The 23,020-nt window shown below is 42.4% G+C and overlaps 1 protein-coding gene and 1 long non-coding RNA gene across 2 annotated transcripts in view; one reads left to right on the forward strand and one right to left on the reverse strand.

The window, feature by feature from the left end:
• Window positions 1-4,336: 4,336 nt before the first annotated feature.
• Window positions 4,337-7,016, forward strand: LOC109309647. The gene is made up of 2 exons (XR_002100992.1): window positions 4,337-4,562; window positions 4,698-7,016. It is a non-coding gene; the product is annotated as an uncharacterized LOC109309647 (long non-coding RNA).
• A 2,140-nt stretch (window positions 7,017-9,156) lies between these two features.
• Window positions 9,157-23,020, reverse strand: part of ZNF827 (zinc finger protein 827) — a 116,610-nt gene continuing 102,746 nt past the window's right edge. Inside the window, exons 12-14 of the mRNA XM_019534327.1 lie at window positions 15,215-15,406; window positions 14,956-15,133; window positions 9,157-10,796 (exon numbers count right to left, since the gene is read on the reverse strand). Coding sequence (XP_019389872.1) covers window positions 9,989-10,796; window positions 14,956-15,133; window positions 15,215-15,406 — 1,178 coding nt within the window. The 3' untranslated portion in view covers window positions 9,157-9,988. The remainder of the gene's footprint in view (window positions 10,797-14,955; window positions 15,134-15,214; window positions 15,407-23,020) is intronic.

Below are 23,020 nucleotides of genomic sequence, written 5' to 3' on the forward strand. Positions count from 1 at the left end.
TGTGAACTGGATTCAGCCTGCGGCCTTGAAGTTGTCAATCCATAGTCTAACCAGACAGAAAGCGAGGCCTCTTTCACAATATTGGTTTCATCTGACCAAAAAAAATCATCTGGAACATCTGTGTGGGGAGTCTGCACAGAGTGATCAGATGTAAAGAGGGCACTTCCTTTTGTTTTATTTAGAAAGGCAACTTCCTAAGAGAGTAACAAGCCTAAATTTATCATTTCAGTGAATCACTGTCTGAAGTGAGCTGTGATAGAAGGTATATATATATATATATATATATATAGTTACCTTTCTATATATGTTAAAACTGAAGCAGAGTGGGAAGTAGCATTCCTCTGTGGCAGACAATGACGCAGGAAGATGGATTGCCATTGCAGTAACTGATGCCCAAGTTTGAGAACCATATTTTACTTGTTTGGGTGGGTTCATTTCCTAATTTTAGATCTAGTTGATAAAAAATGAACAGGAGCATTCAAAATGGGCAGTTCTTACCTTTTACACGAATGGAGGTGAGCAGTGTGAAGACAGGCAATTCTATACTGCTTTGTATCCTCAGTATTGTTTCAGCATCTTAGGCACTTGTGGGATTCATTCTCCCTTCTAAAAATCCCCATATCCAGGTCATAAAACAGCTGCTGTGCACATGTTTGCAAGCACAATACCTGGATTTGCAAGAGGTATAGCCATGTCTCCCAACAGCTGGATCAGTTCCTAGAAGACACAGTATTATTTTCCCAAGAACTGTGCAATGTGTTTGCCACAAGACCACAGGCCAAGTTAAACTCTCCTTATTGGGCTTAGATACAGTGTCAAAACTCAGCTGGGATTTGTCAAAGCACTTGAGACTTTTGAGCAGTTGGGAGATTTTTTTTTATTTTTTAATCTCATGCCAGAAGTCTGAAAGGTTAACAGATCCATGTAATTTTTATGAGAAACCAGTTGAGAGCTAACACCTTTTTGTAAACTTTTTATGAAGTTTTTTGGCAAAGGAGAGGTGGAAAACTACAAAAAGCAAAAATACCCAACCCCCCCCCCCCCCAAAAAAAAAAAAACCCCACCAAAACAAACAAAGTTATTACGAACTGAAATGGAGTTCTGCATTGCTCGAAGGCCTGAACCAGTTCCTATTCAAGACCATGGGAATCCTTCAGTTGACTGCTCTGGAGTGGTTGAAATTATTTATGTAGATGCATCTGCAAAAAAATGAGTTTATGCCAAATTTGAGATTTATTTATATTGCAGTATAACAGTAACAGAAGGTGGCATTAAAATCTTTACATATGTTTTGCAAGCAGTTAATATTGCTCTGGCCTTCCCTAGGCAGGGATATTTCTGTATGAAAATCTATTTGATAATATTTACAATAGCAACAGCTTTATGTGTATTTAAAATACATCCTACAGGAAGTTTCTTTGCATAAATATAAAAGCTGTTTATGCTCTACTGCTGTGTGGTTTGCTCTATTAGCAAATAATTAAATCCCTATGGGCCTCAGTTTTTCTTGTATGTAAGATGGGTCTAAAATTGACCACTATTTTATAAAGTGTTTTGAGTTCTGCAGATGAAAAAAGGCCTAGTGTTAATAAAAGTATCAAATGAAGTGCCCCAGGGGTCAGTCCTGGGCCAGTTTTGTTCAATACCTACATCAATAACCTGGAAGACAGGATGGAGTGCACCTTCAGCAAGTCTGCAGATTACATCAAGTAGGGGGGAGTAGTAGATACGCTGGAGGATAGGGCTAGGATTCAGCGAGACCTTGACAAATTGGAGCATTGGTCCAAAAGAAATCTCACGGGCCATATCCAGGTGAGTGCGGATGCTTGTTTCCTTAGGGACAAGTAGCAGTGGGGCCAGCACAGTAGCCTTACCTGGGGTCCAGTGGTCCTCAGTGAGCTGCAGCCATTGTGCTTCTGCAGCTGGGAGCCTGGCCAGCAGCTGGAGCGTGGCTCCAGTTGGCCAGGCTTTGGTTTTTTGTGGTGCACACTACTACCACATGCTCCTCTCCACTTTTTTTTTTTGATGTGGGATTTTTTTGACCCCGAATCTCCCAGGGTCAACCCCCAAGTGCTTCAAGATAGCAGTGCAAGGAATGCATGCGGATGCACAGATGGGTCTGCAAAGCCAAATGCTGAACATCTGTGCTCATCTGGACGTGGCCATTAGGGTTCAATAAGGACAAATGCAGAATCCTGCACTTAGGACAGAACAATCCCATGCACTGGTACAGGTTGGGGTCAACTGGCTAAACAGCAACTCTGGAGAAGTGGACCTGGGGGTTATAGTGGACAAGAAACTGAATATGAGCCAATAATGTGCCATTGTTGCGAAGCAGGCTAACAGCTACCTGGGCTGCATTAGCAAGAGTACTGCCAGCAAATCAAGGGAAGTGATTATTCCCCTCTTCGCCACTGGTGAGGCCACATCTGGAGTACTGTGTCCAGTTTTGTGCCCCCCCCCCCCCCGGCAGAAAGGATGTAGACAAACTAGAGAGAGGCCAGAGGAGGACATTGGAACTAGTGAGGGGTCTGGGGCACATGACTTATGAGGAGAGGCTGAGGGAGCCGCTTATTTAGTCTGGAGAAGACTGGGGGCGGAATTTAATAGCAGCCTTCAACAACCTGAAGGGGGGTTCAAAAGAGGATGGAGCAGGACTGTTCTCAGCGGCGGTGGATGACAAAACAAGGAGCAGCGGTCCCAAGTTACAGGAAGGGAAGTTTAGGTTAGATATCAGGAAACACTTTTTCACGAGGAGGGTAGTGAAGCACTGGAACAGGTTACCCAAGAGGTTGTGGGATCTCCATCTCTGAAGGTTTTCAAGACCTGGCAAGACAAAGCCTTGGCCGGGATGATATAGTTGGGCCACCGTATCAGAGCCTGATTTTTCAAGGATGATTGCTCAGCACTTCCTAAAACCAGGCTTCTGTACAGGAGCTGGGCCTGCTTTGAGCAGGGGTTGGATTAAATGAGCTCCTTGGGTCTCTTCCAGCCCTAAATTTCTGCTTCTAAAACACTGGAAAATGACTTCCAGACAGTTTCTAGGGGGTATGAAATCAGCTCTGCAAGATGTTGTTATGAGATGGCCAGAAAGTGTGTGGGTAAAAAAAATTCCTTTTTGAAAAAAAGAAAAAAGAGAAAGGGATTTTAGTACTAATTGAAAGCCCTGGAGGAGAGCAACCAACTTGGGTCACCTTATCAGAGCCTGATTTTTCAAGGATGATTGTTCAGCACTTTCTCAAAGTAGGCTTCTGTACAGAGGCTCATGCTAGACACTCAAAAATGAAGGCTTCCCAAACCTCACTAGTCACGTAACATTTTGCTGCTAATCTTTTATTAGCCCATAGTCTGGAAGAGGCTGTGCAGGCTTCTGCATATTGTGCTTTAGCTCTGACCTGAAGGGACTATTTATAGGGTGAGAGGGTAGCTTAATTTCACTGCCAGTCTTTAACCTCCCTGCTGAGACTTGTCAACAAGTGTGCTAATTAGCACTAAATATGATGGCAGTTATAGTAATGTGGACATCTGTTCACCAGGACAAAATTGGTATTTTTAAACCATTATGTGTCTAACGTAGAATACAGCTATGCATACTTAATACCTATATGACAGCTATCTTTTTTATACTGAACATCAGCATAGGTAGAGATATAAAAAAAAGGTAATTTTTTGCAATGTTTTTAATATCTTAATTGGGGCGCTGAACTGTTGAGCTCCTGGTGATGGAGGTTTTACCAATGCAGAAGTGGAAGATTGTAAAAAAATTATCCCAATGCAAATGTTTAAAACTTCTAAGAACTTTACAGGGCTTTTAGGCTGCTTGTTTGGTCACCTACAGAATCTTTTTGTCCCAAAGTTGAGTGCATGGAAGTCTATGGCTGGATGATCAGCTCAGTCCCATTATTATTAAGGAACTAAATGTTGCATTTTAGTTAATATGTCAAAAATGGCCAAGGCAATTTTAATTGTTCATACAAAGGAACAAGGCCAGGTTCATAAAAGGACTTAGGTGTCCAAGTCCTATCAATGGGCAGAGACAGAAGTGATAATTTTTGCCCCACCTGGCCACAGAAAGTGGTCTATAGCTGTGACCAAACACAAGTACATGGCTGTAGACTGCTTAAAAAATGGCTGATTGGGCAACAATTTTGAGCCCTCATTGCATGAGGGTCAGATGAAGACATTTCAAAACAGTGTCTTCTGTAACTTGTCTGCCTGCTTGCCAGACTTTGAGCTGTTTTCAGAATGAAAGGGAGGAAAGGCGCAGAGGGAGTTTGGTTTGGGGGTGTTTCAGCCCCTGCTGGAGGATGGGGTGGGTGAATTGGGGGGGGCATGATGGCTTATATGAATCCCAGTATTAGGTACCTGACTTTCCCCAGGCATTACACAGCAGGCTTGGGTGCTAAGCATGCCACTGAAATGCTTAAGCTGTTCTGTGGATTTAGCTCTGGGTTCTCCGTAAGTGATCAGAGCTCAGTTGACTTTACCAGAATATAGGCTGAGGATGTAGCCCAAAGCATATATTTGGAAGAAGAGATGAGGTGTAAGTGGAATAATCTCAGGTAAGATTTATGGGAAATATTTCAGAGGATGGCCAGTAAACAGCTTATCTTCCATCTTTTTGCCAACTGGTGTACATTAGCATTGTATAACTCAAAGCATAAAGCAAATATGACTTTACTTTTCTTTTGCCATAGGAACAGCTGCAGTGAAGGGGTTGAGACAATCTCTCCTTAAACATAACTGATTATGCTATTCTCACAGCATCAGAAGCGGAAGTACCCTTTGTCCACAGCTGGGTACAGACTGATGGAGAAGTGTGATAAATCATCATCAGGTTCATAAAAACAGGCTGGTGGGAGGTGCCTAAAGGTTTGTATATATAAGAATAAAAGCAGAATTTTTCCGGATGATTTGAAGTTTAGGTGTCTTGATCTGCACCAAAGGTTGCAATGTGCAAGATCTTTTATTAGATTAATGTTGGTATATTAAGGATACTTACATGGAACCAATAATGGTAACTTTATCAGTGTGTCAGCATGCTGCTCTAACTTCATTTTAAAGTCAAGCTTCTATTATTTTGATAACCATGGCTCTGACCAATACGACTCTTGTTCATTTGTGTCTGACCTTGGACCAACATCGATGTTTCCTTCCTCTTCATATCTCCTGTGGATCTGAATGTCTTAATTACATTAGCCTTTCATTAAACAAATGTTGATCTTTACAAGATGTTGACAAGGCATATGCACTGAATTGCATGAAAGAAAATTCAGCTTGTATGTGGAGACTAGACACATAGCTTAGGTCTATGGACTCCACACCAGGGACCATGTGTTTAAATCATAGGCATTGTAACACCCAAATCCTTTTGTGCCTCAAGTCCTAAGGTACCAGTCAGTCTAAATAAGGGTGGTAAAATCTGGATGGATAGCAGAATTTCATAGATTTTAAGATGAGAAGGAACCATTATGATAACATATGTTGATTTAATCTTCCTCTCACTTGTACTGTTTCCTTATAGTTTACCCTCAACCAATTATACATAATTGTTCATGCCTTCACACAGATATAGCGCTACCCTTTTACCATAGAGGTGTGGCTGTGACAATACTGTTTTCATGTATACATCACCATCATACCGAAGGGTCTTGATACGTTTCACATTCTTTATAACGTCACGTACTATGTAGTCAATTTTTGCATCACTAGAAACGTGTACTAAAATAAAGCTGTATCTGTGGTAGAAATTGGCTACTACTTAATGGTATTCAGTATTACTCGGTGTTATTTCTAGCAGGAAAAAAGAACACCACAATTTCCAAACTATGGGTTGTGACCCCTTGTGGGTAGGAATAGGGTCAGGGGATCCACAGAAATTCAGTCACTGCTGAAGGGCTTAGAGCAGAAGTGGAGATGTAGTGCAAAAAGGACTGGGAAGTGCTTCTGTATTTAAAAATAAAGTGGGACTTTTTGGAATGAAGCTAGATGTGGCTACAAAGCAAGGATTACATCTTTGTTGTCTGATATTGCCATGTGAGAACAATGCCTCAAAAAGGTCAAGCCCTTTCATATCTCATCTGAAAGTTAGCACTTCCAGTCACAAGAGTGCACCCCTTAAAAGCATAATCGGGTATTGGCTCATTACCCAATAAAAGGAAAGACAGCTCAACATCATTTCAGGTAGCGTAGGGTGCTCCTTAGGGGTCTTCCATTCAATTACTGAGCAGTTCCCATGCTGCTTTGCTTGTGAGATTATAATAAAAGGCCACATGGCAGGAGGCCAGCTATGCAAGGAGGAAGCCTCTTTGTATTTTAATACTTTAAAAAAAATGATTAATAAATAGATTAATATAGAAAATGTAACAAACACGCAAAGCTTATTAATGGCTAAAATAGAAGAGAATGTTTTCCTTACCTTTTGTTTTGGATCTGTTACTTTTGCAAAACACTTTTTCTACCAGTATATTAAAAAAAAATCCTTAAACATTAATTGGTCAAGAAAGCAATAGAAAAGAAAAAACAAAACAAGCAAACAAAAAAAAGAAACCAGAGTTTAGCCAACCTTTTTAATTAGAGTATATTGTACTTCCAAACTGGATACACTATAAATTGGCAATGCAACATAAGATGCAAAGGAATATACCAGTTACTGTCAAAATGACCCTGTACAGCCTTATAATGCAAAAAGCTTTATACAATACAAATTTTATTAATGTACACAAACCTTGACAGAGTGATATTTGAACATAATACAACACGTAAAAAAATAGAGAAAGAAGGAAAGTGCTGAGAACTTTAAATGAATTATTGGATGGAAAAAACAAGTCAAACTTCATTAAAGAATGCATAGTGAAAACAAGTATGAAATTAGCAGTATGGTGGTGGGAATTATCAGAACTGTTAGTCTTTAATAGGTAAGGGCTGTCTATAGAGAACATTCCTTTCTTTAGCCTTGTACTGCTCACCCGGTATTGTACACGCAAGGGCTCTGATAAATACTGTCTATTTTTCTTAAAAAAATAAAAACCTCCAAACACACCTTTCCTCACTCAGAAAACTTGTATAACTTACCAGAAAGAATTAAATGTCTCTTTCCAAAGTGCTAAATAAAATTGCCATTAAACATTACTGTGCCACTTGAATACAGGTAGAGTGAAAAATTGTTAAACACGTGGCATTAATATGTTGACAGTTCCATCACACTCATTCCTGGACGTCCCAGCCCCGTTTATTTTGCAGTCTGGTTTATATTCCAGCTTCTTTTCTCCTATGCATCTGTAGTTTCTCTGTTGGTGCTCAAATGTTCTTTTTGTGTTTAAAGGGTGCTTTCTGTAATAGAATGGGCTCAAACCCTGCAAATGTATCTGGCTGAACTCCTGTTTGCCTAATTCATGTGCTAAAGGTTACTCAGCTTGTAACAGTTGTTACTTTGAATGACCTACTACTACAGAGCTCAGCTCCAGCATTTTCTGTTCTGTCAATACTTCTGATGAAGTTGATGGACATTCTGATGGGGTAAAGAATGATAAACAGGACCCTGAGTTGAGTGCATTAACTATCAAGAGATTTCTACAGGATTTGGAATAGGTGACTTTTCTTAATAGCTCAGCTAGAATAGCAACATACTCATTAAGACAACCTATCTGATGGAGCTTAAATAATTGGATAGGAAATCTTGTCATTGTTATTTTCAAACTGTTATGTTACAAGCAGCTCATATTTTAGGCTCTCCTCTGTGTTTCTGCACAGTAAACAGCTTCCAGTATTTTAACACTGGTACACAGGGGAGGATTTTCTTCCCAAGACTTCAGAGGACAGTTTTGTAATGACAATAGGAAATGGTTGGCCTGGAACTGCACTGGAACCGTATTAAATCCCTTAAGCTTAGTTGTAAGTTTTTGCATCCTTTTAAATCATCATTTAGGAAAGGGCTTCCATACAAGCTGAATTTTAAGCACGATGAAAGTTTAGCATGTTACAGTGAAGAATATGACTAATGTCCCTTTCTTCATAATCATGCCTTCTTGAATTGGGGCTTAATTTTGATACTGTCACAACCAATAGATCAGATACAAAGTCCACAGTCCGCTGAGGTTGATAGGCCTCTACTCATTAACTCCAATGGGCTTTGAATTAAGCCTTAAAATGTATACAAGATAGAGAATGCTTTCAAGGGAGGGAATAATGTGAGGGTACCAAAATAAATCCAATTTGGGCAGCCTTTCTTAACAGCTTAGTTGGGAGGCACCCTGAGGAACGCTAGTCAGAACTCTGTATACCTGGGCGAACATAAAGAACCCAACCCAATTCCAAGATGAAACACAACAGAAAACAATATGAAAGCATTCCTGTATGTCAAATGGCCCTAAGTGATGAGTACATTTTAAAGATTTTTGTATTTTTTTATAACTTCCATTTTCAAGAAAAAACATCTTTTACTCTTGACCTTTCTCCTTGTTTTGCACTAGAAATTACATTGTCTTAAGAAATACAGATTTGTTAACATTCAGCCAAGACTTTTTCTTCTTTTAAGATCGTTGCTTGCATTTCAAGATTAACAAAGGTTCTGCAACAAATCCGCGTTTGCTTCTTACTGCAATAAAGTGCTACATATAAAGTTGTCATTTTAATGACCACAAAGTAAGAGCATTAAATAAGTATAAAGTTAGCCTTCTAGCAGTGTACACTCTATCAGCTTTTAACAAAAAGGAATAAAGTATTACTAAATAACATGAAGGATAATATTGGTAGGACCATGGAATCTGCAAGTACAATTGAAATAGAGGATATATATAAAAAAAAGGAGACCTGTCTGATTAAACAGCACCTTTTCATAGCTTTATATTTCAAAGAAACTGCCAGTACCTCTTCAAATATATAGTCTGATATTACTTCATCCCACAGAAGAAACATTTTTCTTCTTTTTTTCGTAAGTGAGAAACAAACTAGTGCAAGACTAAAGCACTGTGCAAAACTGCCTTTTTTTTTAGTCTGAGCATTTCTGCCCAGAATTTACCATACCCCCCATTTTTAATCCCCTTTGCTAGATTTAACCACCATAGAATTCTAGTTATGCAAGTTGTTCCTGCAAACTAAAGGTATCCACTGTATTAATACAGTGAGTGTGTGTGTGTGTGTGTGTGTTTGTATTAATACAGTGTGTGTGTGTGTGTGTGTTTGTTTGTTTATATGCCCTTTTAAAACAAAAGATGCATGGACCAGACCCTGAGCTTTGTTACACCAGTGTAACAGTTAAGGAACTGGCCCTATGTGTGTATACACACATTTTATTTTCATACTCTCATCTTACAGTGCTGAAAGTAATTTCCTCCAGATCTGTTCCACCTTCATCCCCAAATCTTTACAATGGATGATCTGAGGACAAGGCACAAAGTATGCTATGGGAAACTGCACGCAGCACTGAAATAATATATCAATCCTCACTGAACCAAGCATTGCTCTCTCCACAACCCTACAGAGTTTTGGGAAGAGGCAGAGGGAAAAGGGGCAAGTATGGAAAAAGGGAACATTGTAATAATTATTAAATTAGCCAAATACAAAGGATGTGCAAAAGCAATGTCATGGCACACAACAGATTTTCTCACACTCATTCTCTCTCTCTTTCTCTCACACACACACACAAACACACACCCCCACACCAAAAATAAAATGTATCAACATGTAATTTTACAAGTGCTGATTGCCGTTAAGGACACTCTTGTTCAGTTTAACAAGACAAAATAGTTTTTTTAGATAAGAGTACTGGGAACATGCCTCTGAAGGTAGAAATATGCAGTAGGTTGCCTCTCTGAAGATTTAATAAAGCAGCTTTCATGTCAATGCAATAAGTATACACACAGAGCCATTTTCTAAACCTTACTAATGATATATAGTACAAGTGTTCAGACCTCTTCGGTCTATATTTTGCAGCAACGTATACCTGCTGGGTTTGTTGGGGTATTTTTGGTACAGAATGTAACTGTCTTCAGACAGTTTCTGCCCTTTCTGTTAGTCCAAGGTAGGCGAGGAAGGAGTGTTTCGGCGAGGTGGCACCTGCAGGTGCAGTCTGAGGTCTGGGTGGATGGAATGTGACATCAAAGTGGTTCTTGGGGAAGAACATTGTTAAGGGAATGAGGTGGGCAAAATCAGAATTCCAATATTTATCCAAGCACAGAGAAGTGCCGTTTATGGCCAAGGCCTTGACTGCCAAGTTTGGCTCTCCACCACTGCTGTGTGCAGCTGACATGGCCACTGTTTGCAGAGCCTGGGAGGCAGACATTACTGAGAGGGGTGACAAGAGGTTTCTGGAGCTATTGACTGTGAGAAGAGGGCTGGCTTCCTTGGAGTTTGAATACTGGCCCTTCTTCTCCTCTTCGACACAGTCCCCATTCTGGTGCTTCTTCACGTGGCGGCTGAAGACAAAAGGGTGGGTAGTCTTGAACAGGCACTCGTCGCAGCTGAAAGTCTGACGTGGAGCATGCTTCAGTTTCTTGTGCAAGTTGAGATTGTCTTTGCGTTTGCAGCTGTAGCTGCACTGGTCACAGTGAAAAGGGCGCTCACCGGTGTGGACACGTACGTGCTCTATTAGCTTGTTGGCGGTCTTTGACAGATAACCACACTGGTCACACTTATAATGGTTGCCGAGGCGATGTTCCCGGATGTGCATTTCCAGCTCCAGCTGATTTGCTTTCACTGTCTGGCAAATCCGACACTTGTACTCCATCTTGTAGTGGGTCTTCAGATGGCATTCCATTGCTGCAGGGCGGTTGGTGGAGTAAATGCAGAACGGGCACCTAGCAAAACAACAAGACCCAGGAAAAGGCAGACATTCAAGTTCTGAAGATAATTCTTTCTTCAAACGTTCCTCCACCCTTTTAAATGCATGAATGGTTCTGGTTTATTTTAACCCCTTTTTACTACAACTATGGGCAAAACCATGGTTTTTCAGCACTTTGTAGCATATTTAGCTCATCTTATCATTGGCTCTTCAAAAATGTAAGTGTGCTGATACATTATAAACTTATTCCTAGGAAATTCTTGACACCACCCACAGCTGTGTGCACCTAATCTAATGACTCGTCTACCCAGGAAAGTTAATGCACAGAAATGCTGGATGTGAATTTACAGCAGAGACACATGTAGAGCAGACAGACTGGCTGTGTGTGAGGAAGCTTATTTTACTTTCAGGCCACTTCTTGCTGGAAAGCGAGTTTGTGCAGCTATGCATAACAGTGTCCACTTACATAAAGAAAGAATAAACTTGTGCTATGCCACGCAAAACACAAACAGAAGGAGAATGCTGGGAAATCCTTTCAAGGATAAACTTGGAATACACTCGAAAGAAACAGCAACAAATAGCCTGCTGGAAAGATTTCCTGTCTACTGAGTAATATTCTGTTAGCCAATAACTGGTCTTTTCCCGGATGACTGTATTACCCTGCTCTCTTGGAAATGAAGTCAAAACTCAGCGCAAACTGTGGTGAAGTTAGTAACCACTGGCACTGGACACAAGCAACTGGTTTAAGTAAGTTGCCAGAGGCCCAAACTCTTCCCTTAACATCTCTGATATAAAGATCAGAAGAAAGTGGGGTTGGAAGATGGGTTTATAACAATCTGTGCAAAGAACTACAATTTCTGGTGAGTACATTTTCTTCTCTGAGTATACCCTGCAGATAAACTCATTTTTGAGGGGTGAACTAGGCATACCAACTCATCAGAGGTGGCTGTAACATGCTGGCATGGTTTGCCTACTAGTAATGCACCCTGATGCCAGATGTTGATGTTGTTTGGGAATTTTTAGTGAGTTGGCAGAATCCACTAGAGGAACTTGCCGATTACTCCACAATAGGAGTAATCAATGGGAATGGGTCCCTAGAGAAAGAAAGAGGAGGGTCTACATTAGACTCTTGACAGAGTAGTCTGGAAAGAGAAATCCTTAGATGGGCCTCATCTGGGAGAAAACCCAAAGGTAAACTTGTTATCTTACTGTTAATTTCTCCATCCATAATACCAAAATATAGAAAGGGGGTCAATTTTGACTATTTAGTATGGGACTGGAATTGAAAGCAGACTTGGAGAAGACATTTGCATGTGGAGGCGCTGATTATTTAAAACATAAAGATTACAGAACCATTCTGCTCTTGACCTGGCTGCCAAACAAAAAAAAAAGTAATATTTAGTAAAGGTATTACTAGGGCTCCAGATTGTACCCTTACAGCTCTCACCAGTTTGTGTTGATCTGCTTTCACTGTCTGGCTATCTAACATTTGTACTTCAGCATTTAAGATAACCTCTGAGCAGAGATAATCTCTTCCCTAGACTTGTGTCCATTTGCTACAAATGGTCTAGGAGATGTACACAACTTTAATTTTTATCTAGATGGTTACCAAGAGACACTTAAAACAGAGAGAGAATAACAACTAGGAAAAGGACAGACTGAGTGTAGCAACAATAATTTTTGATTTTTAAAAGCACTCTGATCCAAAGAGGCAGCCCTGCACAGAGGATACTAAAACAATTAACAGTACCAGAGCAAGGGAGCAGATGTCAAGACATCACACATACCTACCTCTCTTGGTGCTAACTCCTCTTTGGATCAGAATCTTAGATTTTGTTCTGGAGCTGGGTAGGAACAGAAGAACGATGGAAGAGTTTTCTGGTCTTTCTCCAAATCCTCAATGGTCATCAGGAGGCAGAAAAATACAATTCTACTTGATCCTTAGATCTCTTTGGGCCTTTTTATTAGATCCAGCCCTCAATCTGCCTCTAGCTTGAGCAACTGAAAGAAGGGCAAGGAGATGACTTAGCTGTACTGCTAGAGCTAAACTGAGAAGCCTTCAAAGTCTTCCCATTACCTTTCAGGGTATAGGGGACAGCTTCAACGCTGATCACACCCAAGCAGAATAAGCAACTAGTGTAAGTGTCTGAGACAGCTATCTCATTCTTGCAAGCTATGTACTTTTAAATCTGGTTTTCTCTCCAGACTCAGTCACCACATCAGAATTGAACAGAGACCCTAAATAATGGATCTATTGAGCTGGATACAAGAGTCAGTTGGCTGATGGAAAAAATCCACAAAGTGCAGGCACAGATTTAGCCAAAACTAAAATCCTGTGCTGGTGCAGCAAAAGAAGACACTTGCAGAAGTTCTGATGTGTTGACGCTCACCCTGGGTTGAACTACTTCCAAACTCAGTGCCTGCAGTGGTTGGAACAAACAGAGACTTGGGGCAAGAGTATTATAACATGTTATACAGATTATCTAGCTCACTACAGAGCAAGCAGGGAGCCCCCAGCAGTCACTGCTTGGCCCTGAAGCCATACATGTGCTCTAGAAACTGAGATCTATGTAAACAGTTCTTAAAGGACAAATCCTGTTTCTCAACACCAATGAAATGTTCTTAAAAGGGAGAATGGTAAAAGGAGAGGACAAGTTGCAATTTAATGCAGTAACCTAATGCCCAGGTTTGACACAGAAACACCTACATAAATCTGGACTTCCCTGAGACAATTCTGAAATCCTTGCACTACCCTGAACTATAGCACAAAATACTGTATTATCTACAATATGAACAGGAAATACAGTACAAGCAGTTCCATCACAGAGAACTAATGTAGACATCTGCAGTCTGTTACATTTTAAGGACATTTCTGTGACCCCTGCTTGGTTTCTCTATTGCAGTTCAGCCAAAGACAAAGACTTCCTCTGACTCATACTATTACAATTATCCTTTCAAGCAAATTAATTCATTCACATGGTCAGAAAAATACTGCTCTGACAGAGGGTATCATGATATTTTGATGCCTTCATTTACCAGTCACATTATAATTTATAGAGTAATTAAGGCTGATGGCTATTCAGTAATTTATAAATTATATTGTACTGTATGGCTTGAGGATATGTGTACATAAGTGAGTAGCTAAACCATGCAGTGCCTTCCTTGTTACATCTACAGAGAATACAACTTTAATAAATAATGAAACAAAAAGGACTAAAGCATCGGGGTATTTGATACTTCAGCAGGCAAATCAACAAAAATACCCAGAGATGACAATAATACTGCAATGGAGAAAACCCAAACCAAAACACTTTACAAAATCTACTGATGCAGCTGCAAACTAAGGATGTTTCTTGAGGTATTAAGATAAAATAGAACAGGGACCCACTGTTTGACTTTCTCTCAATTCCAAAAAATATTTAATGAGAAACAAAAATAAAGAGAGCCCCACAGAAAGGTTTAGAGATTATTTACTCCAGTATAGAAACAAAAACAGGAAGAATTTTTAATGATTACCAGTGAGGACTGACATTGCATTAGGAACTGAAAAGGCTGATGAATAATTGAGAAAGTTGCCTTTTAAGAAGATATTTTGTGTTTTGTTACTTCAACAACAAGTTTATACACTGTTGATCTCAGGGTGAAGAGTTTTGTAAATGCTTGGCCTGAACTTTTTATATTATTTTTTTCTTCTGAAAGCCAGGTTACAAACTACCTCAAAGAAATGGTCATCCTTTGCATTTATGGCTTCCTGTGGTGACTGCTTTCAAATTCAGTTCTAAACTCCCCTTGCTGGGATGCCTCCAAAAATAGAGATCTTTTAGGCTGCTGGGTCCTTGAATTCTCCTGTCTGTCCTCTCATCCAATATTAAGGTTTCGGTCTCTTTGGGGGCAGTGACTGTGTTTTTTTTTATCTAGTCTGTGCAGCAACTATTCTGTTGGGATCTTGGTCCATGACATGGCACCCTAAGCCTCATTAACATAAAAATAATAATAAACTACATAGAGCCAAAGATATTGGGATTGTGTTAACTACTTAAAAGTAAAAATGACAGCCCCTGACTTTGGAGCATAGGATCTTAACTCACTCCTTTTAATGTATGTCCCCCAAAGTTTATCCCCATGGTATTAGAGGTGCTTAACACAGTAAAAGTTTGTGTACTTGCTTTCCTTACTTGAGCCCACCAGTGGGGACAGTGTGGCATTTCTTGTGCTCCAATAACTGCTCAGGTGTCTTCATGAACTTATGGCACACGTCACACTCGAACATCCGTGTGATCAGGTGGATTTGCAAATGGCGCTCAAACATGTTCTTTGTTTTGCAGACAAAGTTACAAAAAACACATTCAAAGCCTGAAAATGAAAAAAGAAGGATACATGGCAAAGTTTATCCCGTTTGCTCGTATGCAAAAAGGCAGCCTGTCTTTCTTTTACCTTTCTCTGACTTCTCTTCTATGTTCAATGAGGTCTGGCTACCAGGCACTACAGAAATGACTACCAGATTGTTCGAACCCTTGTTTTTTTGGGCGATATCTGCATCTTCTTTGCTGTTGGCAGAATCACTAAGTGCTGACAAGGAAGATGAAGAAGGGCTGTTTGATTCACTAGGTGTCTTCCTCTCTTCAGCTGGAAAACAAGAATAAAAGTACACTTACTGGTTGCTATACAGAGAAGAACTCCATCATTGTGATACAGCTCCAGTTATCCCGTGTTTTCTTAGTTCCAGGAAGAAGTGACTTGCATTAAAGGCAGAAGGAAAAAAAAAATACTTTTTAACTCACTTCTGGGCAAGTAAGCTTGCTTTGTAAGTATCATGGTTACTTTGCCTTCCTTCCTATTACAAGAGGTTATAACAGCACAACTATCAATTTGTCCACAGGGGGCAGTAAGAAGGGAATACATAATTTTGCCTGCAACCAGCTTGAGAAAAGGTGAAACAAAGAAACATTTTTAATTAGCATAGAACATAGAGCCAAGCAGAAATCAGTCACTTTGTAAATTTTCAAAGCTCCTGTAAAACTTTTGCTTTTTGTTCACCTAAAGGCTTAGGAATATGGGTACTTCATCATTGTTTCAGCTAAGCCTTTTCTAACTCACTTTGTGGGCTCTTTGTGTTCATTTTAGAGATGAAATCAAGGAGGAAAAATCAAACTAGTTGTCCCATTCATTTTGTATAGTTCCATAGTAATTTGAGTCTTTCCCACAACCTTTCTCTCTGATTACCACATGTGCTCTCTGGCCAGTGCTAATTTCTATTTCATCAATGCTCCAGACTGCTCCAAGACATCGGAGGCAAGAGATGGAACCATAAGCGCTTACAAAGAGTTAGTCCTGCTGGCAGGAGAAAACAGACAAGGAGCTCAAGTCATCCCTGGTGTCAAGCCACTAATGGATTTGACATCTGGAGTAAGAGAGAAGAAAGATCAAAGTCTTGTTGTGTGTGTATTATTATAAAAAGCTCTCTGCACCAGTTTTTTGGGGTTAGTATGCCAGGGTCTAGATTTTAAAAGGTATTTAGGTGCCTAAAAAAAACTCTTGGGAAATTTGCAAAAGCACTAACTTGCATTGATTTCATTTGCATCTTCATCCAACTACTTTAAAAATGGTTCTTTGTGCTTAGATGTTAGCGCATTTAGAGTGTACCAGTGTATCACTGTCATCAACAGAGCACAGCCAATTATTTCTGGGATAATTCTGGAAAATCCAGACATTTATGTAATAGCGAGACTATTAAAAAAGATGGCCTGAATAGACTTTCATGGGAATGACTGCAAAAGGTTATTACTTGAATCCAAGACCAAGATGACCCTGAATTTAAGACGACCCTACACAATTAGATTCTATATGTAGACAATATATAAACTTGTTGTAATTTCCCATGTACAGAATCTAATTTTTGGAGGGTCATCTTAAATTCATCCCCCAGCCTCACTGTTGCAGCAGGGGGACAGCACGTAGTAGGGGGGACAGGCAGTAGAAGGGGTCAAATAGCTTGACCCCTGCCCATTGCCCCTCAACACCTTGCTGCTGTTGCCTGCCTCCCACAACCTGCCCCCACTTCTGCCTGCGCCCTTGTGCCCGTCCTCAGCTGCCTCTTACCACCACCCCTCTAGCCTTGAGCCCTCTTCTCCCCAGCAGCCACTGTCCTCCTACTCCTTATCCTGGCTCCAGTCTTGCTCCAGCCTGGGGCATGGAGTATGTGATTGCTCCAGCTACAGCCTGTCCCAATAGCAGCTGTGGCAGTGGCAGCTCTGGCCAGGTCCTGGAGCTGGAACTGCCATACTGTTGTCACTGCCAAACCAGGCTTGGGCTTGAGTAAGAGCATGCTTCAAGCCCTGAGCTGGAGCAAGGCCAGAGCCTATGAGACCCAGAGCAAGGGTAAGTGCCGGGAGGTGGTGTGGGAGGGAGGGAGGGAGCGGCAGCAATGAGCTGTATGTAAAACAGAATCTCACTTAAACTTAAATCTTGTGCACGTGATTGATAATGGTTAACTAAAATCTAAGCAAAGTTAGTATTAGGCCAAGTTAAAATGGAAGCAGTGTGCCAAGAGAATTTACTGAAGACAGAAAACTGTCAATACAGAGAACCAAAATATCCTATAAGTAGGAGCAAATGACCCCAAGAACTTAAGTAATAAAAATGGAATGAAATGTAACAGTAAGCTTTAGTTTAAAGCTCCCCACCACCATTTTTCAGTGCAGGGACACTGATACACAGGATGCTCTGGGTGCTTTAATTAGCATGGCTTTCAGAGCTGCACTAATTAAGCACCCCCCACCTGCCAGAGCATGTTTATAAATGCCCCAAAAGTCTTGCACACTGGGGATTTATCATTTGGTACTGATAGAGGAAAAACCTGAGTGCACAAGTTGAACAAGGGCAGTTATGAGCCACCAGCGTGATGACAAATACGCAAAGTAGTATCAAGCAGATACTTCCAGTAGAGACACCAAAAGTGATAGTGCCATGGTACAAGACACTTGTGAGACTATATCTGGAATAAATTGTATAATTTTGGTCACTCAGCTTCATGAAAGATTCATTCAAACTGGAACAGGTGCAGAGAAGGGCTTTTAAGACATGGGTAGGCAACTCCCAGCATGGGTGCCAGAGCATGGCACATGAAGGCATTTTCATAGATTTCATAGACATTTGGGCTGGAAGGGACCCCGGAGGATCATCGAGTCCAGCCCCCTGCCCCAGAGGCAGGAAGTCAACAGGGATCATAGGATCCCAGCAAGATAAGCATCCAAATATGTTTTGAAGGCGTTCAAAGTAAGTGCTTGAACTGCCTCAAATGGCTGTCTGTTCCAAACCTTGGGGGCTCAGACAGTGAAGAAGTTCTTTCTTATGTCCAGCCTGAACCGATCGCAGTGGAGTTTGTGACCATTCGATCTTGTCATCCGTTGGGGGGCTCTGGTGAACAGTTGTTCCCCCAGATCCTGATGAACACCCCTGATAAACTTGTAAGTGGCTATCAGATCACCCCTGAGCCTGCGCTTTTGCAGGCTGAATAGCCCCATTGCTCTCAGCCTCTTGTCATCAGGTCTGTTTTCCTGACCTCTGATCATGCACATGGCTCTTCTCTGCACCCCCTCAAGCTTCTCCACATCCTTTTTTGTATTGCGGAGCCCAAAACTGGATGCAGTACTCCAGCTGTGACCTCACCAAGGCTGAGTACAGCAGGAAAATGATGTCCCGGGATCTGCTTGAGAAGTATCTATGGATGCAAGCCAGTGTTTTGCTTGCTTTACTAGCCACAGCATCACACTGAAGGCTCATGTTCATCTTGTGGTCAACCATGACCCCCAAGTCCCTTTCATCTGTAGAGCTAAACAGCGTAGTAGCACTACCGAGCCTATAAGCATGGTGCAAGTTTTTCCTCCCAAGGTGGAGAACCTTGCATTTTTCGGTGTTGAACACCATCAGGTTCTTGTCTGCCCATTTCGTGAGTCTGTCCAGATCCGCCTGGGTCACCTGCCTGTCCTTAGGTATGGATGCTTTACCCCAGAGTTTGGTGTCGTCAGTGAACTTGGCCAGTCCGCTTCTGACACCAATGTCCACATCACTGATGTAGATGTTAAACAGTATAGGCCCTAGGATAAAGCCTTGTGGGACCCCACTGGTCACAGCATACCAAGACAATTGACTCCCGTCAACCACCACCCTCTGGGTCCTACTGCAGAGCCAGTTCCCCAGGTGGCGAATCGTGGTGACGTCAAGGCCGCAGTTAGCCAGTTTAGCCAAGAGGTGATCGTGGGATACCGGATCGAAGGCTTTTTTAAAGTTCAGGTATATGATGTTGATCTCTTCCCCCTTGTCCAGGTGATAAGTCACCTGGTCATAAAAGAAAATGAGATTTTGCTTGGCACACACGCCTTGGGGAAGATGGCAGGGAAGGGACCAGGGCTGTGCTGTCACAACAAGGATCGGGCCCCTTGTAGCTCAGCTGCTGTCCATCCTGGCACGCCAACATCTTACAAGTTGAGGTTGAGGGTGTTTTTGGTACTGTGCTCAAAAATGTTGCTGACCCCTGTTTTAAGATATCAGGTGAATGAAGAACCTGAGTAGAAAAAACTTAGAGATCATGGCTTGTTTGGCGTAGCAAAATGGAAGCTGAGAGGAAATCTGATTTCTATAAATACATCAGTGGGGTATGTGGCAGGATAAGAGAGCAGCTACTTAACTTAATGGATAATGCTGGCAAAAGAGCAAGCAGTTCTAAACTGGCCATGAATAAATTTATCCTGGGAGTTAAATGGTCTCTAACAGAACTGTGAAGCTCTGGAACAGCTTTCTAATAGGAAGTTTGGGGACAAACAACCTAATAGTTTCAAGACTGAGATTAATAACTGTATACATGGAATTATAAAATGTGACTTCCTTTAACAGTAGGGGACTAGCCAATCCCCTCGAGCCCTATGTTCCCACACTAAACATGGGACGCAAATATATGCTGGATCAACACCTGAATAGCTGAAGCCAGCAAGTTGAATGAAGAATGCTTTTTCACAACAGAGGCAATGAAAGACAATAAGCTACCAAGGAATATTTGTAAGCAGCATATTATTTTTAAAGTCAAAGAACCTGCCACAATATGTAATGGTTCAGTCTTGTTCAGCATTGTCCTCTGCCTTTTTAGCCACGTAAGTATCTCTTAAACATATGTCTAATATGAACTGTTTGACTATTACCTTCTTTCCTGTTAGGAATTAAATGGTGATATCATTACTCAGGAACAGTGTTCAGAATAATGGACAGCTGTGTAAAATTAAGGCCTTCTGAACATCTGTACCATGAGCATCACTTACTGAACCCAAATGAGAAAGTTCAAAGCAGAGTGACTCATTAAAGAAATATCTTTTTTTTTTCACCTAGTACAAAGACCTGCAGAGCTCAAATATGTCAGCGTCTGACTCTTGGATACTCACTTATTAAAGATAATTTACACATGAGATCTGATATTATTCTTTAAAACTGAATGTGTGCTAAAGGGGCTGCAGTTCCCACTGAAACACTGCCAGAACTAAGGTCTGATAGAGTTTAAGACTGCTCTCTAGCAGGACAGACTAAGATTTGGGATGACATGCTGCAAGGAGGGACCGTAAAATATATAACTGAAAATAAGCACTTGTAAATAGAAGTGGACAATTTTTTTTTTCAGAAAAGAATACAGGTAGACAACACCAAAACATTTAAGGAATTCTTGCCAGATTTAGCCATTTCGTTGTTCTGAGAACACCTGAAATTCTTTTAAAAGAGTCCATTCATTTCACTTCTACATTTTCTAATTTGAAGTGACTTTTCTTTGAATTTATTAACAAATAAAAAACATAAATGTTCAGAATCACTGGAAAATAAAACACCAAACCACATTTCATTTGGGATCAAAATAAACATTTTGTCAGACCCTCCATGGGAAAATAAAAAAAATCAGTTATTTTTAGAACTCTCCCTGGAACCTTTTCTAAATATGTTGAGAAGAGTTTCTGAATTTGCATTTCTGAAGGTCCACACTGGGTTGCAGAACACCAAAGCAAATTCATTTTATTAGCCTCAAATTTTAAAACAGGAGCCAGTGGTCCCTGTATAAAAATTCACATACAATTTCATGCCTGCATATTGTTGTGCTGCATATAAACACACCCAATAAATTCCCAAACAAACTGCTATTTAGACCCTATCTATCTACTTGTGTTTACAAGCATCAGATCTGCCCCCTGGTTTTGGATCTTAAGTTGTTATAAGGTGGGCCCAAATTCTGCAGTTACAATACAAACCATGGCTAGGGAGAATGACAGAGAGCTAGCAGAAGTGAGAAAGATAGAAAACTTGGGTCTGTGGCTTAATGATCTACCTACCAGATTAAGTCGATCTTAGTCTGGCGGGGACGAAGCGTGCGCATGCTGAGTCCTCACCCCAGACTTAAAATCAACCGTCAGAGGCTCCACAATCAGAAGTGGCAGGATGCACGTGTGGAAGGGCCAGGACACAGTCTGGGAACAGCGGGACAGCAGTGGGACACACATGGCTGGGGCTGAGCTGTCCCCCTGCCACGGGGACTGGGCCAGGTGAGTGGGGCAATACCACTCCACGCCCTACCACACTATGATGAGGGAGAAGTGGGGCAGGGGACAGGGGCCCCAGCCAGGCCAAGGGAGGGGCAGAGCCCAGGCAGCTTGTCCGGGGCACAGGGGGGCTCCTGCACTGCACACACCCCAGCGGAGGCCCGGGAACCTCCTGATCTGTGCGTGGGGCAGAGGCGGCTGTCACTACATACTGGGCTTTGCACCTCAAGCTCTGTGCGCAGATTGGGGGAACAGATGCCCCCCTCGGCCACTGCCAGGGTGAGTGCAGGAGTCCCCCTGTGCACCTGGACGAGCCACCTGGGCTCTGACCCTCCCCTGGCTTGGCCTAGGCCCTCCCCAGGCTTCCAGCAGCTGCAGCAGAGGTGGGGAGGGGTGCGTGCACAGCAGTGAGGGGGACAGTGGAGCAGGAGCCAGCACTGCACAGTCAGGGCGGACGCAGGACAGAGCCATGAGCAGCTTGTCTGGGGGGCATAGGTGGGGGGGGCCTGGGAGGGGTGGACACAGGGATGCAGGCCCCTGGATCTGCATGCAGGACAGGGTGGGTCAGGATAGGGCCAGGGTGGCACCAGGCTCTTCCCGATGTGGCTCTTCGGCCACGTGGCTCTCTGGTCACACAGTGGCAGCAACGTTGTGAGGGGGTAGGGGGACTATGGCAAATTTTCAGGTGCCTGCAGCCCTACTCCATGGCTCTGTTCGTAGCACCAGTGCTGCTGCCCAGCCCAAGAGCCATGCGGCTGAGGAGCATGCCCCCCAGCCCGCCTCACCCTGCAAGCAGATCTGGGGGCATGCGTGCCCCATGTCCTCCCAAGCTGCATGCCCCCCACTCCCCTCACCCCCCAGATGAGCCACTGGCAGCTCCATCCTGCGCCTGCCCTGGGTGTGCAGGGCCTACCTGTGCTCCACTCCCTTGTTCACTGTGGGGGGGGGAGGGCAGATAGAGGCCCCAGGGGTGAGGGAGAAAGTGGGCACAGGCAGGAGCAGGCGCTGTGGGGAGTGGGGCACATGCCACACTTGTGCCATCACCTGGCCTGGCCAGGCCCACTCCCCCCAGCCCCTGCTCCTGCCTGTGCTCCACTCCCTCCCTCACCACTGGGGCCTCTATCTGCCCCCCGCCAGCTCTTTCCCCTCCCTCTGCCCCTTCCCCCACAGACTTACTTGCTGAGGGGGTATGCCCCCAAATAATTTTTTCTCCCTCAACCTTGATCTGCCTGTTCTCACCACTTCCCTCCCCACAGACTGACCTGCAGGGGAGGAGGGTAGATCTCAGGTTGCTTTTTAATTCTAAAAGTGATCTCCTACCCAAACCAATAACGGGACTCAGATCTAGGTTCAGTTTTGAGCTCAGCAACAGATTTTTAATGAGGTGACTGAGTCTCCACTTGCATCAGAACCCCATCTGTAAAATGGGGATAATTATGGTCATTTTGAGAATAAATTCGTTAGTGCTGGCTGGTGACTTGTTCTGCAGCTATGTGCAGTTTCTTACAGTACCGGTGCAACTCCCTATCACAGAACCCCAGGGAGGGCCATGGGAGGAGGGATGGGTTGCCTGCCCATGCTCACAGTACAGCATGGACTTTCAGTGGCTTCATATTTCAGTACTTACATTTAGTGCTTCTTTTTGCAACTTGAGTACAACCCCCCTAACTTT

The sequence above is a fragment of the Crocodylus porosus genome, unplaced genomic scaffold, assembly GCF_001723895.1.
Source record: "Crocodylus porosus isolate Cpor-Errol unplaced genomic scaffold, CroPor_comp1, whole genome shotgun sequence".
Taxonomy (NCBI): domain Eukaryota; kingdom Metazoa; phylum Chordata; order Crocodylia; family Crocodylidae; genus Crocodylus; species Crocodylus porosus.